This window comes from Balaenoptera physalus, assembly GCF_965194825.1.
Source record: "Balaenoptera physalus genome assembly, chromosome: 10".
Classification (NCBI taxonomy): Eukaryota; Metazoa; Chordata; class Mammalia; order Artiodactyla; family Balaenopteridae; genus Balaenoptera; species Balaenoptera physalus.
The window spans coordinates 20,310,311-20,328,429 of NC_138889.1; the positions used below are offsets into that span (position 1 = coordinate 20,310,311).

The 18,119-nt window shown below is 36.2% G+C and overlaps 1 protein-coding gene across 9 annotated transcripts in view; it reads right to left on the bottom strand.

The window, feature by feature from the left end:
- The window catches only part of LOC309667894 (protein MFI), a 182,589-nt gene that overhangs the window by 67,727 nt on the left and 96,743 nt on the right, over nucleotides 1-18,119 (bottom strand). For 5 of the 9 annotated variants that reach the window (XM_082476901.1, XM_082476895.1, XM_082476896.1 and 2 more), the window contains 3 exons: nucleotides 11,674-11,844; nucleotides 5,721-5,776; nucleotides 3,419-3,545 (listed from right to left, as the gene is read on the bottom strand). In XM_082476901.1, coding sequence (XP_082333027.1) covers nucleotides 3,419-3,545; nucleotides 5,721-5,776; nucleotides 11,674-11,844 — 354 coding nt within the window. Of the gene's footprint in view, nucleotides 1-3,418; nucleotides 3,546-5,720; nucleotides 5,777-8,510; nucleotides 10,477-11,673; nucleotides 11,845-18,119 lie in introns of those variants that run through there. The other 4 variants (XM_082476897.1, XM_082476900.1, XM_082476899.1 and 1 more) reach the window with 3 other exon arrangements.

Sequence of the window (18,119 nt, forward strand, 5' to 3'; positions counted from 1 at the left end):
AAAAGAAAATGAAAACACCACCCACAGATTGGCAAAACAGTATCTGATAAATGGTTTGTTTTTAGACCATATTAAAAAATCTTTTAACACAATATGAAATAAACAATTTAGAATTGGCAAAAGATTTGAATAGACACTTCACCAAAGAAGATACCAAGTGGCAGATAAGCATGTTAAAGATCTTCAATATCATAAGTCATTTAGGAAATGCAAACTAAAATCACAATGAAATGCTATTCACTATACATCCCCTAGAATTAAAACATTTGACAACATGAAGTGACAGAAACCAAGTGGAGCTACTTAAGTTCATTGCTGGTGGAAATGCAAAATGGTACAGCCACTTTAGAAAAACAGATTCTTATAAACATTCGCTAAAATGACCGTATTATACAGGGCAATCTACAGATTCAGTGCAATCCCTATTGAATTACCAATGGCATTTTTCACAGAACTGGACCAAAAATTCTTTAAAGTTGTATGAAAATACAGAAGACCACAAATAGCCAAAATAATCTTGAGAACAGAGCTGGAGGAATCAGGCTCCCTGACTTCAGACTATCCTACAAAGCTACAGTAATCAAAACAGTATGGTACTGGCACAAAAAACAGAAATGTAGATCAATGGAACATGATAGAAAGCCCGGAAATAAACCCAGGCACATATGGTCAATTAATCTACAACAAAGGAGGCAAGAATATAAAGTGGAGAAAAGACAGTCTCTTCGATAACTGGTGCTGGGAAAACTGGACAGCTACATGTGAAGGAATGAAATTAGAACAGTCTCTAACAGCATATATAAAAATAAACTGGATTAAAGACCTAAATGTAAGACCAGATAATATAAACCTCCTAGAAGAAAACATAAGCAGAACACTCTTTGCTATAAATTGCAGCAATATTTTTTTGGATCCGTCTCCTAGAGTAATGGAAACAAAGCAAAAATAAACAAATGAGACCCAATTAAACTTAAAAGCTTTTGCACAGCAAAGGAAATCCTAACCTAAATGAAAAGACAACCTACAGAGTGGGAGAATATATTTGCAAACAATGTAACTGACAAAGAATTAATTTCCAAAATATATAAACAACTTATACAGCTCAATATCAAAAAAATAACCCAATCAAAAAATGGGCAGAAGACCTACATAGACACTTCTCCAAAGAAGACATAAGGATGGCCAACAGGCACATGAAAAGATGCTCAACATTGCTAATTATTAGAGAAAAGCAAATCAAAATCAAATAGGTATCACTTCACACCAGACAGAATGGCCATCATCAAAAAGTCTACAAATAACAAATGCTGAAGAGGGTGTGGAGAAAAGGGAGCCCTCCTACACCATTGGTGGGAATGTAAACTGGTACAGCCACTATGGAGAACAGTATGGAGGTTCCTTAAAAAACTAATTATAGAACTACCATATGACCCAGCAATCCCACTGCTGGGCATATATCTGAAGAAAACCATGGTTTGAAAGGATACATGCACCCCATTGTTCATTGCAGCACTGTTCTCAATAGCCAAGACATGGAAGCAACCTAAATGTCCAACAACAGAGGAATGGATAAAGAAGATATGATACATGTATACAATGGAATACTAGCCATAAAAAAGAATGAAATAATGCCATTTGTGGCAACATGGATGGACCTAGAGATTATCATATTAAGTGAAATAAGTCAGAGAAAGAAATATTATATGATATCACTTATATGTGAATTTTAAAATGACACAGATGAAATTATTTCCAAAATAGAAAGAGACTCAGAGTTAGAAAACAAATTATTTACCAAAGGAGAAGGGGAAGGGATAAATTAGGAATTTGGGATTAACAGATACACACTACTACATATAAAATACACAACAGGGACCTACTGTATAGCACAGGGAACTATATTCAACATCTTGTAATAAACTATAATGGAAAAAGATCTGAAAATATATATATATATATATATATATATATATATGTATATATATATATATATATATATATATATGTGTATATATATATATATATATCTGAATCACTTTGATGTACACCTGAAACGTAAAGCAAGTATTGTTCAATAAATAAATAAATAGATATTTAAATATATAGTTATTGTTTACCCCAGCAATTCCACTCTGAGTTATTTCCCAAGAGAAATGAAAATACATATCCCCATAAAGACTTGTACATGAATGTTCATAGCAGCTTTATCCACAATGATCCCAAGCTGAAGAAGACCAATTGTCCATCAACCTGCTGAATGTTTAAAGAAATTGTGGTATAGCCATGTAATAGAACACTAGTCATTAAAAAAGGAATGAACTACTGAAATATGCAACAACAAGAATGAATTTCAAAAGCATAATTCTAAAGAAGCAAGACCAAGAAAGACTACATATAGTATCATTCCATTTATGTGACATTTTAGAAGAGGCAGAATTGTAGTGAATGAAAGGAGATCAGTCCCAGGGGAATGGCGTGGGGTGGGTGGATTGACTGCAAAGATGTACAGTTTGGGGGTGATGGAAATGCATGATACCTTGATTGTGGTGAAAACTGCATAACTATATATATATATATTTGTCAAACTGAGTACTTACAATAGGTGAATGTATATGTAAATTATATGAATAAATCTGATTTTTTTTCTTAAATATACATTAGGTCTCTGCTGATTTTTTTATGCTTGGGAGTATAAGCCTCTGGTCTATTAGGATTGTAGACACAGTGTGATAAGTGTGATGATGGTTAGTAGTAGAGGGTTTTTATGGGAAGGTACAGTAATTCAGACTTGGAGGGTATGGTAGGCTTTGTTCCTTGACCTAACAGTCATCTCCAGTTTTCTATTTTTCCCACTGTGGAAGCTAAGAGACAGATTTTTGCTTTTCTGGCTCCTTTAGCTAATGGTGCCCCTGTAACCCAGTTTTGTTCAAAGATGCCTAAGCTGAATGGCACTGGGGATTCTAGTAAGGCTTTTGCATTCTAATAAAAGGAGAACTTGCTACACTGCCCTTTTTCTTTTTTTTAATGGAGAAAGGGCTCTACAAATGCACAAATAAAGAATGCTTCAAATAAAGAAGAAAAACAATCAGACTGAGGGGGTTTTTTGCACCTAAGTATAATATTTTTATTTAAATGCGATTGTTAGAATACTACAGTTTCACAGAATACCGGGAATAATTTCTACATTTTCCATAGCTACTGTATTCAGTCTGATGTTCTATTTCTGTTTAATCCTCCTTACTTTTAATTGGGCTAGATTCTGTGCCAAGAATATACAAGTCATTCCAGCCAGAATAAACTATCTCTGATGGAATCAGGGCTTGAAGGGTTAAAGCTCAGAAAAGAAATTATAGTTTATAATTATATTTTTTTATATTTTTTATATAGTTATAATTATATTCCATAAGTGGAATCAGACCTTAGTCTAGTAAAAGTTGGTCCTTCATAAATACTGTCAAATGAAGTATCTTCTTGTGTTCCCATTTCCTCTTCCAATATATCTTTATAGTCATATTTTTTTTCCTGTGCTTGCTCAAACCTGAAACCTAGAGAGGAATGACAAATATTTAGAAAGATGTGAGATATGACAGGATATAGACTTATTCAATATGCTACTGCATTCCAGGTAAGGTCTATTCCACATTCCTTCTCACCACTCTTAGAGCAGATATCTTTATATCCTATTTAACCGAAACAATAAATGTCCCTAATTTCTGAGATCATCCTACTTTTCACTACCATATTTTATTGTCCATTTTTACAAAAGGCTCTGTAGGATCTGGGTTTGAGGTTTGACCTACTACTAACTAGCTCTGTAATTTTTTTTTTTTTTTTTTTTTGCTAGCTCTGTAATTTGAAGCAAGTTATTTAACCTTTGTCTCAATGTCCTCATCTATAAAGGGGATAGATGGGGATAATAATAGCACATGCCTCAGCATATTTTTGTGAGAACTAAGTGTGATGGTGCATGTAAAGAACTTGGCATTTAGTTAGTACTCCACAATTAACTATTAGCTAACAGTTCTTTATTCACAAACGAAGAGAAGCCTTTTCTGTCCCTAGAGCTAAAGTTTCCAAATTCTGGATTTGATTTCCTCATGCTTCTTGAAGAAGTGGCACACATTCCGTCCTCTTTTCAATGCCAGCATCTTCAATATATCACCTTCTACTGCCTTCAGTTATGATGCAGATCTCCATTACTTAAAATAATTTTCACTTGCTCTTATGCTCCTTCCAATTACCATGCTATATCTTTCCTTCTTTTCACAATAATCTCTTTTAGCTCAGTAATTTATATTATCTGCTTCAGTTTTTGTACTTGACATTCCTTTCAAGTACAAAATTCCTGCCATTGAGACTCTACTATGTTCTACACATTGGGAACTCAGTAGCAAACAAAACAAATAACTTCCTGCCCTCAAGTGATGACAGTTGCCTAAACCTGTTCTCCAGAAGGCCATCCACTGCATTAAACCCCCGAAGTGGAAACCACAGAGTGTGTTTGAGGACCAGGCTAGATGCCAGTGATGTTGGGTTGTGAGCCAGAGGGAGAGAGTGGGACATGATAAGGGTGGAAAGCTAGACCAGAGCCAGAGTGCCATGATAAAGTTAGGGTTTTATTCCAAGTGCAGTGGAAAACTATAAGACGCATCAGGGGTAGTCATCGTTAAGAGTATGGGTTCTAGAGCTACCTAGTCTCAATTCAAATCCTGGCCCTCACAGGAACTGACCTTGAGCAAGTAACTTGGCATCTCTTTGCTTGTCTGTAAAATGTAGATAATAGAACCTGTCTCGTTGGGTTGTTCTGAAGATCAAATGAATCAATTTTATAAAACACTCTAAGACAGCACTTCCACATGGTAATTGCTAAAGAGGAGTTTGTTAAATAAGTGTTTTGTTTTAATTATGCTGATTTAAATTTGTAGATCACTATCTGTTGTGTGGGGAATGGACCGGAGGAGTATAAGTTTAGAGACCGTTGCAGAAGCCTGCAGAGGGATGATGGCAACTGGGACTGTGGTGGTGGCCATGAGTTGGAAATAAGTGGATAGGTTAAAGCTAATAATAGCTAACACTTATAGAGTACATACTATGTGCCAAGCACTATTCTATGCTCTTTACGTATATTATCTCTTATTACCTCACAACAATATATGAGCTAGGTACTATTGTTATTTTCACTTTATAGATGAGGAAACGGACCAAGTAACTGGCCCAAGATCATACAGACAGTAAACAGTAGAGCCCAAAATCAAAAACAAGCAGTTATGAATCAGCACTCCATAATTATAACCTCTTTGTTTTACTGCCAATCACAGATGACAGTGGGACAGAACTCATACACTCAGATTATATGAAAACTGTAATTAGGCTTTGGCTATGTTAGAATTATTGATACTTCTGGAATAGCATTTATTTTGCCAAGTGAAGTTTGCTCATTAAAAATTATTACTGAAACATGATATGCAACATTTTAAAAGGAGGATTCATTTTTTTAAAAAAAACATTTTATCCAACTCTAAATAAAATAGAAATTTTCCTTCTATTCCCAAATAACAATTTTATATATAAAGGCAAAAATGACTTGGCAAATTTATTTATGTCTATATACTGTGCAGAGTGCTAAAGTGTTTGTTAGGTGCTTAGAAATGTGTACATGTCTGGAAAGTATTGTTTTTGTTTATAAGAATTTCCCATTATTGCTAAAAAAAATCACCTACTTTTGAAGTTAGCTGAAGAGTTGCTTGTAGCAATTTCCTTCCAGTTGGCAATGTACCTAAGCACATTACATAGACATTCATTAAATTAAATTGATTTATTAGTAAGTAATAAATTGATTCATTAGTACATACTTAGACTACTTCTAAAATTCTACTTTATCTATGAAATCTTAGATTAATGGTGACATATTCACTAGTCCAAATGTTTAATTTCTTGACTTTCCCACCTCCAAGTAGCTCTCATGCACCTAAGGCAACCCATAGGACAAGGAGTTGGAGGAGGTATAAAAATGGTGCCCACCATCTACCACATTGGTGCCCTTTGGCCTCTCACCAGCACATGTCTCCTCATTTTATCCTGTTCCATTCCTGCTAGATCATATCCTCAACTGAGGGACAACTAAAATGTTACTTAACTTCTAAATTAAAAGTACGAATGGAAAACTCTGAGAGGAAAAAAGTCATGGGAAAACTACAGCAACAAAACCTTCTCCTTGGTTCTGGATTGCCAGACCTACTGTCTCTGACATATAAATTTAAATCATTTGGTTTATGATCTTATTAGAGAAATGGTGCTGCCTTTGCTGTGTCCAGTAAACATGAGATCATATTTAAGCAGGGTACATGCAGTTGCCACTTCAGTTCCCTAAACAGAGACTGAAATAGGGAGACAGATGTAGCCCGAGAAGAGGTAGATAGGGAAGGACAAGTATGATGAACTACGAAGATGAGAGAAAGCTCCAAGGCCCAGGTTTCCTGTGACTTATTGTGACTTATCACATTTTGATCTCTGTATCCCCCTTTCCCAAGCCTCCTTTCTTACAACTGTACCCAAGAAATCAGGTAAGGAGTTGATCACAGCAGGTGCTAAAAGGAAGCTGGCTGAGAAAGGAGGAGGAGGATTAGAATTGTCACGTAATTCAGGAAACACTGATTTTCATTTGAATTATTTTTACTTTTGTTAGCTTTGTATTCCTGAATTTTTTGTTATAAGAAGGTATATATTATGCAATGGTGTTTAACTGTAATAAAATACTGTGTCTAAGTCAGCTCGTTCTTGTTACTGCTACCTCTTGTTGCTCCAAGAACTTTATTCTGTGGCCTTAAATGAGATAGTGCTGGGTCACTGTTAAATGAAAAGATGCAAGATAACAGTAGGTGGTTTAAACCCTTTCCAGGACCTCTTAGTTGACAGTTCAATCTGGCTTAACCTTAAATTTAGGCAGACTTTGTGCTTTCAGTGGTTGCTCAGGAGCACTATGAATAGTGGGTGTCAATAACCCTGCTTCCTTAGATTTATATACTGAAAGATTTTCATTCCACCTTCAAGGCACCAAGATAAAGGACCTTTGATCAATTGTATGCTACACCCTGACAGTCTGGGGCAAAAACTTATGCCATATTTAAGGTTGATCACTGACCCTGCTTTACCTGAGATCAGGATATGAATTTATTCAATTGTTAAAAAAGAACTTCTCATCAGGAACATGACAGCAGTAGCCAAAGAGAAATCAAAGCTTTACACATAGAAGCAACAATCTGATTATAGCCTTATCATGCTGGTTATATAATAGAGCTGATCTGTCTTTCTAAGAAATTTTTGAAATTTTTTTTAGATACTAGCAGAGTAAAGTATATGTGGACTCTACCGTGGATCCCTCAGGAGTATAAATTTAACATCTTAATGGCCTGGGGAAAGTCCCTAGCCAGAGAGGCAACATAACTACCTGTCTTAGAAATCAAAGGGGCAGCTTCAGACATAGAAACTACCCACTGAGAGCTCTCACCAACAGGGTTAATAGAACATCAGGAAATTATTTAAGATATCCCAGCTGCTGACGACTTAATGGGTTATGTTAAATTTCACTTGCAGTTTGAAAAATATGAAGCTCCTGGAAGAGAAACATCCATCTCGCTAGAGAATACACCCCTGAAAATGCATCAGGATGAATGCCAGCAGTAGGCAGAGTAGCCACTACGTGGCATTGTAGGTGACTCAGTAACAGCAATGCAGGCATTGCTTTATGTTCTAAGCACCTGCAGCAATGTACCTCTGGATACTACAGAATTTGCAACAGTACTCAACAGTGTCCTTGAGTCCAAGAGTGAAGTTGGCTCTATCCAATCCATTCTTCAAAATTATAATAATATTGTACTCAATTGATATTGTTGCCCTGTGCACCTGAAGATGTACATGGTTTCTTCCCAGGAGAGCATCCACCTGTCATAACAAGGGGCTAGCACAGAAGCCTTTGGGAAGAAACTGGATTGTATCACTCAATATCAGTGTTCAACACATGTATGTCATTCTAATGGTCCAACTATCAAAAACTGTCTATAGCTTTTGAAGGATACTCTCCAAGGAATTAGTGGCTACCAATTCTTCTGAAGGGAAAAATGACTTTGAAATTCTCATCAAATAGGTATTATAAAGCCAGTTACAAATATCTAGACAACTACAAAGATCTAAGAGGAAAGTAGACTGTGGAGACCATAAATACACTGGGAAGAAGGTGCTCTCCTAATGTTTGCTCTCAGCTAGGGGAAGGTCTTCGCAAATTCTTGTCTTGCCTGAGATAATCAGTAGGCTGTGGTCAGTAATACTACTGAAATATTCCCAAATAATCATGCTGGATTCCATTTGAAATTTTTGTTGTCTAGAGATCAGTAGAAAAACTTGCTTTCTAACAGTTCCAAGTGGGTGCCAAATTATGCTCAAGTCAGAGAACGAACTGATAGAGGTTGTACCTAATTTGGCAACATGAGGTATCTGCATTATTTATTTATTTATTTATTTATTTATTTACATCTTTATTGGAGTACAATTGCTTTACAATGTTGTGTTAGTTTCTGCTGTATAACAAAGTGAATCAACTATACGTATACATATATCCCCATATCTCCTCCTTCTTGCACCTCCCTCCCACCCTCCCTATCCCCCCCTCAGGTGGTCAGAAAGCACCAAGCTGATCTCCCGGTGCTATGCAGCTGCTTCTCACTAGTTACCTATTTTATGTTTGGTAGTGTATATATGTCAGTGCTACTCTCTCACTTCGTCCTAGCTTACCCTTCCCCCTCCCCGTGTCCTCAAGTCCATTCTCTACGTCTGTGTCTTTATTCCTGTCCTGCCCCTAGGTTCATCAGAACCATTTTTTTAGATTCCATATATATGTGTTAGCATGCGGTATTTGTTTTTCTCTTTCTGACTTACTTCACTCTGTATGACAGACTCTAGGTCCAACCACCTCACTGCAGATAACTCAGTTTTGTTTCTTTTTATGGCTAATATTCCATTGTATATATGTGCCACATCTTCTTTATCCATTCATCTGTCGATGGACACTTAGGTTGGTTCCAGGTCCTGGCTATTGTAAATAGTGCTGCAATGAACATTGGGGTACATGTCTCTTTTTTGAATTACGGTTTTCTCAGTAGTGGGATTGCTGGGTCATATGGTAGTTCTATGTTCCGTTTTTTAAGGAACCTCCATACTGTTCTCCATAGTGGCTGTATCAATTTACATTCCCACCAACAGTGCAAAAGGGTTCCCTTTTCTCCACACACTCTCCAGCATTTATTGTTTGTAGATTTTTTGATGATGGCCATTCTGACTGGTGTGAGGTGATACCTCATTGTGGTTTTGATTTGCATTTCTCTAATAATTAGTGATGTTGAGCATCCTTTCATGTGTTTGTTGGCAATCTGTATATCTTCTTTGGAGAAATGTCTATTTAGGTCTCACCATATCAAAGCTAGATGTATTTATCCCACTCCATATAGAGTATATGATACCAAAAAAACACTTCAAGTCTTCCTGGTTTATTCTGCTTTTATCCTTTTCTCCATGAAGGGAAGCCATTAGGAATCTTCTTCACCTACCAGAGAAGGGTGTTAGGGGATGATAGTGGGGAAAGTCTTGTGTAGATTGAGATGCTCGTTTATTTCTTCCCTTTGAACTCAATTGTTTTATTCTTTTGTATTCCAGTAGTGATAGAATACAGGATACTGGGTCTGGATTATTTTGTAATCTTTCACTGAAGCTAGCTGTTCCTTTGCTGAATTAGCCAACTGTATAAGGGAAAGGCAGAGCAGGATTTCAAAAGCTTGCCTGAGAGAATTCTCTATCCTGCCCTCATAAGCTCATTCAAAATGGACCTCCCCTACCTCTCTCTCCTTTCTTTACCCTCTTAGGAAAGGAAAAAGTACAGCATTATGACTCCTTTCTTTGGATGTCATTTCTTCCATCATTATTACCATCTGTATTTATTCAGTGTCTCAGAAACCACAAATGTACTGTCTATAAGGAATCCCAGTACTATGGTCTGGACAAGATATTGAGGTTATTGAGTCATAAAATCTTTTCACTATTTATTTAAAAATATTTTAGCGCATCTACTATGGGTGATTAGCTCTTTATTCCTTCTTATGTTTCCTTTTTAATTTTTATTTTAATATATTCTTCCCATAATTATCTTTTTTTCTATTATTCTTGTTTTCTCATTTTCCTTTTTTCTTAGTCATTCTTTCCCTTTTTTCTTTGTTTTCCTTATCCTTCCTTTTCTCATTGTTCTCTGCTTCCTCTGGCCTCTTTTTTCTGGTCTATTTTTCAATGGCGGTCAACCTAATTTTTCCTATTTTATGTTCTTATCTCCCTCTTTCAAATGTGTTCCTTTTTCTTACGTTTCTTTACTTACACCATCTTTGTTTTATTTTTCCTTCCTCTTCATCCATGCAGTTTTCACATTCTTTATTGTAGCTGAGTAAACAGTGAATATTTTTAAAGCTTTATTGAGATATAATTAACATCCCGTAAAATTTGCCCATTTAAAGTGTACAATTCAATGGCTTTTTAGTGTATTCACAGAGTTGTGCATCCATCACCGCAATCAATTTTAGGACATTTCATTACTCCAAAAAGAAACTTCATACCCCTTAGCCATCACTTCCCAATCCCCACAAATCTCTAAGCCCTAGGCAACCACTAATCTACTTTCTGTCTCTATATAATTTGCCTATTCTGGACATTTCATATAAATGGAGCCATACAATATGTGGTCCTTTGTGATTGGCTTCTTTTACTAAGAAGGTTCATCAGTGTTGTAGCATGATCAGCATTTCTTTTTATTGCCAAATAATATCCCATTTTATGGATATATCACATTTTAATCATCAGCTGATGAATAGATTGTTTCTAATTCTTTGTTATTATGAATAATGATGTTATGAATATTCATGTACAAGTTTTTATGGACACGTGTTTTCATTTCTCTTGTGTATATACTGAGGAGTAGAAATGCTGGCTTGTATGGCAACTCTATGTTTAACCATTTGAGGAACTGATGGATTGTTTTCCAAAATGGCTATACCATTGTACATTCCCACTAGCAGTATATAAGGACTCCAATTTCTCCACATCCTTGCCAACACTGGTACCATATGTCTTTTTAATTATAGCTATCTTTGTGGGTATGAAATAGGATCTTATTGTGGTTTTGATTTGCATTGCCCTGATAGCTATATGAAGTATTTTTAAATTTCCATCACACAAAATAGCCTAAAAATGTTTTTCAAGGGCCAAAGTATGTCACTGAAAAATTATAATTTTTTAATGTCCCACACAGGAAGATTGGTGAATACAGGCTGAGGAAATTCTTTATATTATTAATTTCATGTTCTTAGCCTTGTTTCTATATCCCAAAGTAAGAAGTAAAGCAGACTTAGACTAAGGCATAAGAATGAAGTCTGTTAATAAAGAACACCCAAATCTATTTTTTTTTCTACTTTTAGATCATCCCTTTTTTATCTGTCTCCCTCATTTCCTCTTATTTTCTTTCTAGACAGCTAATAAATATTCAAGTTTTTCTTTGAAGATTCAACATGGGAGTAGGAAATGTTAGAAAGAAAAATATCTGATGCCTGCCCTCACTCCCCAAGAATAGCAACATGTATTTACTCATCAAAGTTGAGTGTGTTTGTCCAGTTGAGCACTTCATCCACTTCCCATTCCATCACAGAATCTATTCCACCATCTTCAAAAGCTCTTATTAGCCCTTTTGTTGCTGTGTGAATTAAACCTAGAGTTTCATGATTTGTTGACTTAGCCTCCAGGGTTCCTGTGTAGTACCTACATAGAGGAAAGGAAGGGAGAGGTAAATCCTTTGAAATATGTGACTGCTAGTGGATGCAGTTAATCTATGTTATTGCTGTGAAACTATTTACATAGTAAACCAAGTTTTCATCTTATTTAATTCAAATACTGCTAAGCCAAGTTGTATGTGATGGCATCGTCTGGAAAAAACAGAGGAACTTAATCAGCTACACTAATCAGAGAAGCCTCATTTCAAAATCACCTCTCAGTAAGTTGTACTGTTGTGATACAAAGAAAAGCCAAGTATTAAATCACTGAATCATAGAATTGTAGAGTCAAAGGATCTTGGAGGTAACTACCCCAATTATTTCGTAGGTGATGCAATAAATCCTGGAACAGTGACCTTTACAAAGTCATGTGGCTAATGGCAGATAGGACGCGAGAAGGGAAGGGGAAAAAAGGAAAGAGAGTAAGAGGTAAAAGGAAGAGTGATATTAACATCTTCTTTTGTGTCAGGTACTTTTTATACATTATTTTTAATTCTCTTTAAAAAGATAGCTTTTTAGTTTTTTTGTCACAGTTATTTTTATTCCCATTTTATGAATGAGAAAATTGAGACTTGGAAAAGTTAAGAAATTGTTCAAGATCATGTAAGTAGTAAACATGTATATATCAGAGCCAGTATTCAAATCTGACTCCAAGTCCAGACTCCTTTGGCAACACTGTTCTATCTTATATTAGTCTGAGCACATAAATGAATGCATCCACCGAACATGAGCTGCGTAGAGAGAAGTTAGTACCAGGAATATTAAAATATAGTGGGGTTTTTTTTTGTTTGTTTGTTTTCCATTTTAAGATCTACATTGGTATTCCTTTTTAAAGGTTAACCTATTCTGAAATTTTGTATTAACTTATTAATTTGACACTCATTTATTGGAAGTGGCTTAGAGGTGGTGTAGAGCAAGGACTGGTATCAAACTACCTGGCTTTGAATCTTGCTTCTATAATTTACTAGCTATATAATCTTTGCCAAATAAGCTAGCCTTTCTGGGCATGTGTCCTTTTCCTTCAAATGGTGATCATAATACTACCACCTCTGCCTATGTTATCTTCTAGGAGTTTTATGGTTTTAGATCTTACATTTAGGTCTTCAATCCATTTTGAGTTCATTTTTGTGTATGGTGTGAGGAAATATTCTAATCTCATTCTTTTACATGGAGCTTTCCAGTTTTCCCAGCACCACTTATTGAAAAGACTGTCTTTTCTCCATTGTACATTCTTGTCTCCTTTGTTGTGGGTTAATTGACTGTAAGTGTGTGGGTTTATTTCTGGGCACTCTATTCTGTTCCATCCATCTATGTGTCTGTTTTTGTGCTAGTACCATACTACTGTGATTACTGTAGACTTGTAGTATAGTTTGAAGTCTGGGAGAGTGATACCTCCAGCTCTGTTCTTCTTTCTCAAGATTGCTTTAGCAGTTTGGGGTCTTTTGTGGTTCCATATAAATTTAGGATTATTTGTGCTAGTTCTGGTGAAAATGTCCTGGGTATTTTGATAGAGATTGCATTAAATCTGTAGATTGCTTTGGGTAGTATGGTCATTTTAACAATACTAATTCTTCCAATCCAAGAACATGGTATATCATCTTTCCATTTTTTTGTATCATTTTCAAATTCCTTCATCAGTGTTTTACAGTTTTTAGAGTATAGGTCTTCACCTCCTTGGTTAAGTTTATCTCTAGGTATTTTATTCTTTTAGATGCGATTTTACATAAGTTATAGCAATTTTTTTTGGCTATGTCTCCTAAGGCAAAAGAAATAAAGTCAAAAATAAACAAATGGGACTTAATTAAACTTAAAATCTTTCCACAGCAAAGGAAACTATCAACAAAATGAAAAGGCAACCTACTGAATGGGAGAAAATATTTGCAAATAATATGACTGATAAGGGATTAATATCCAAAATATATAAATAGCTCATACAACTCAATATCAAAAAAACAAACAATGCAATTAAAAAAATGAACAGAAGATCTGAATAGACATTTTTCCAAAGAAGACATACAGGTGGCTAACAGGCACATGAAAAGATGCTCAACATCGCTAATCATTCGAGTAATGCAAATCAAAACCACAATAAGATATCACCTCACACCTGTCAGAATGGTGATCAAAAAGTCTACAAATAACAAATTTTGGTGGGGATGTGGAGAAAAGGGAACACTTGTACAAATGTAAATTGGTGCAGCCACTATGGAAAACAATATAGAGGTTCCTCAGAAAACTAAAAATAGAACTGCCATATGATCCAGCAATTCCACTGCTGGGTATATATAATCTAAGGAAAATGAAAACACTAATTTGAAAAGATACATGCATCCCAATGTTCATAGCAGGGTTATTTACAATAGCCAAGATATGGAAGCAACTTAAGTGTCCATCAACAAATGAATGGATAAAGAAGCTGTGGTATATATATATACAATGCAATATTAGCCATAAAAAAGAATGAAATTCTACTGTTTGCAAAAACATGAATGGACCTAGAGAGTATTATGCTAAGTGAAATAAGTCAGACAGAGAAAGACAAATACTCTGTTATCACTTATATGTGGAATCTAAAAACTAAAACAAGTGAATGTATATAACAAAAGAGAAACAGACCCACAGATATAGAGAACAAACTAGTAGGTTACCAGTGAGGAGAGGGAAGGGGGAGGGGCAACATAGGGGTAGGGGATTAAGAAAGACAAACTACTATGTATAAAATAGACAAGCAACAAGGATATATTGTACAGCACAGGAAAATATAGCCATTGTTTTATAATAACATTCAATGGAGTATAATCTTTAAAAATATTGAATCACTATGTTGTACACTTGAAACTAATATAATATTGTAAATCAATTATACTTCAAAAAAACCCACTACTTCCTCCTAGCTTTCTTGAGAGGTTTAGAAGCGTAAATCCCTGTAAAGCATTTAGGACAAAGACTAGCACATAGTAAACATTCAATAAAAGAAGGCTTATATAATCCTGTGGCAAGAAATATGACAGTGACAAGATATGTCCCTGCACTCATGAAGTTTCTGCTTTGTCAGACTTTAAATGGATATAATCCATGAGATTAAAAAAAAAGGAACAGCATCCAGGTTTCCAGCTCTAATCTTAGGTGTTTGTATATTTGGGAAGGTAAAACACGGAGGAATTCATAAAAAAGGCATTCACCCCCAGCCTTCCAGCATTTTTGATTTCTAAATGCACTTTTGTTGTGGCATGAGAATTAATTAATAAATCTGGGCCAATGGGTACCATCATTCATTCATTCATTCATTTAAAACATGGGTACCTATTATGTTCAGGGAATAGAGAATATCTATTTTTGCTCTCATACTTTGCTCAAAGAGAATTATAAAACATTTCAATGGGGCTTCCCTGGTGGCGCAGTGGTTGAGAGTCTGCCTGCCAGTGCAGGGGACACGGGTTCGAGCCCTGGTCTGGGAGGATCCCACATGCCGCGGAGCGGCTGGGCCCGTGAGCCACAATTATTGGGCCTGCGCGTCTGGGGCCTGTGCTCCGCAACAAGAGAGGCCGCGATGGTGAGAGGCCCGCGCGCCGCGGTGAAGGGTGGCCCCCACTTGCCGCGACTGGAGAGGGCCCTCGCACAGAAACGAAGACCCAGCACAGCCATAAATAAATAAATAAATAAATAATAAAACTTTCTTCCGTAAAAAAAAAAAAAAAAAATTTCAATGATGTAATTCTGTTTTGAACTCTTTAAAAATTAGTCACTATTAAGTGGTCTATAATAGTCATAAAACAAGTTAGCAAGTATGAACAGAATTTCAAATACAATAGTGATCAGAAATAAAGATATTGCTTTATAATACTCATTACGTTTTATAAATAGAGTGGTATTTTAAAAAGAAAACACATACAATATAAAATTTGACTTTATAAATAATATTGCAATGTATTCACTTTAAAATGTTCTCATATTTTTCTAAACTAAAAAATTTAATGTTTAAAGTTTTAAGTTAACCTTTTTCTAAATATCATGACAGGGAGAGAAGTTTAAGTGCAAAGACCTAGTAAGAACCAAGGTTGAAATTGGAAATGAGGTCAAGGAGAGCTAAGATCTGTAGGTACACAGGAAAGGAACAGATGTGAAAATCAGAATTCTTTTAGTAAGACAGAGGTTAAAAAAAATCAAGGTTTTGTTGATTTTGTTAACTGTTGATTCTCAGCAACAGTCAAATGGAAGGGTTTAAATGCCATCAATTACCAAAGCACACAAAATAAAATTTCTCATTCATCCCCTGCAACCTTACAAAAAGGAAACAACACTCAGCCATAAGGATTAACGCATTCATTCATTCAGCAAGCAAGCAACATATATTCATTAAGCATCTACTGTGTGAGGCCCAGTGCTAATTAAGAAATAGCACAGGATCTCTGTTCTTTAGGCACTAAAAGTCCTAGTGGAGATGGCACACAAATATACAGATAATTGCAAAAACATGACAATTGAGTATATAAAAGATCTATGGGGCACGTCAAAAGGAAGTGCTTAACTATGTCTAGGTATGTCAGGGAAGGCTTCAGAAGGAGATATTTGAGCCAGGTATCAAAAGATGAAGATCTTGTTGCCATGTAGCTGGAGCTAGAAAAGAGCAAACTAAGGATAAAGAATATCATGTGGGATGTAGGTGATGGGGAGGCCCTAACATGTTTCAGGTAAGGAAGTGATTTAATTTATGTTTTAAAAAATCACTGCTGTCTTTTTATATAGAGATGGAGAAGATATTAGAGACAAAGAGACCAATTAGAAGGACTTGGCAGGTGAAGTAGAGTTGAGAATGATGAGATGCTACAGTGGGGAGTGAGAGAAATGTCAGACTTGGGAGATATTTTGGAAGCACAGTTAATAGAACCTAATGACAGATTACACATAAGAGCTTATGAAAGGTAAGAAGGCTAGGACAACATCTACATTTCTGGCTTGGATGACTATGTAAATGATGGTGTCATAAACTGAGGCCAGGAGGAATACTGAAAAGAAACCAGTTTTATGATGCGAAAGATAAGAAATTCCGTTTGGGACCTGTTGAGTTTGAGATGGAAATGGCCATATAATTAGAAATACAGAGCTCAGTTATGGATGAGGATTGTTTTGAGAATAAATAAACATAGGAAAGAGAGAAGAAATAAAAAAGATTATTATTCATGTGCATTGGCTTATTACTAGATGGCTCCCAGCTGGTGCTATACCTGACCTTCAGCAAGTCTTACCACCATTCTGTCAAAGCCAGCTGTTTCTAGGTAACGATGAGTGTATTTTGTTGTTCTGAGCCCATTACCACAATTCCTTTGCTGTACATGGGTCTCCTGGTTGTAGATAATGTTGTATGTAATAAAATGATGATGGATAAGGCATTCTGTAATGAATGGTATTGCCATCCCTGTAACCCTGGCCCCTTCGGGCAATCACTGAGTAGTGGCGGAAAATGCGGACATCCACGGGATGGATCATCTTATCCATCTGACTACTGACAGCTTTTTGCCTTATCTGAGCCCTCTGGAGGACATTCACAAGGACGCCAATATATTTAGTGCCCGTTCTGAGTATATCTCTCCCCAGACCTAATCACCAGTTTTCCAACTTATTTCCGAGTCCCTAATCAGCTGAGAAACTTTTAGCTACTGCCCATAGTCAATAAGATCCCAACCCCCCTTGTATATGAAGTGGAGCTTCCTTCAGTTGTGCTCACTGGGAGAATATCCTTTCACCATTTTCTGGGCCAGTTGAGGGATTGTAATCTAGTGACTGTCTGTTTTTGGATGTTACCAGCATCCTGTGCAGATCCACGGTGAATTAGACCTAATATACTCTCCCTCTCTAAACATGTCACAAGTGACTCCTCATGAAGCCAGAAGTATGGAGATGAAGAGGAGTCAATGTAGCATAAGTAGGTGTTGAAGAAGTCTGGGCCACCTGCTCATACAGCTTACCTTTGGGCTTCTGGACCTTCTCAGACCCATTCTCATATATACATCTACTTTATACTGAAATGAGGCTGTCTACTCTGTTTTACGGTTCAATGGATTAGATAAAATCCAGGTCAGTTCATAATCACATAGCACTTGGTATCCTACTGACAAGCTTCCAGTCTCTACCAGGACCCAGTAGCAAGCCTGGAACAAATTTTCAAATAGTTTTTGACAGAGATGGGCACTACCTTACTCCTAAGCCCTAGAGGTCTGTGCTATGATCCTCCTATTAGGGCTCTTTAGAGGCTCCATACAGTCT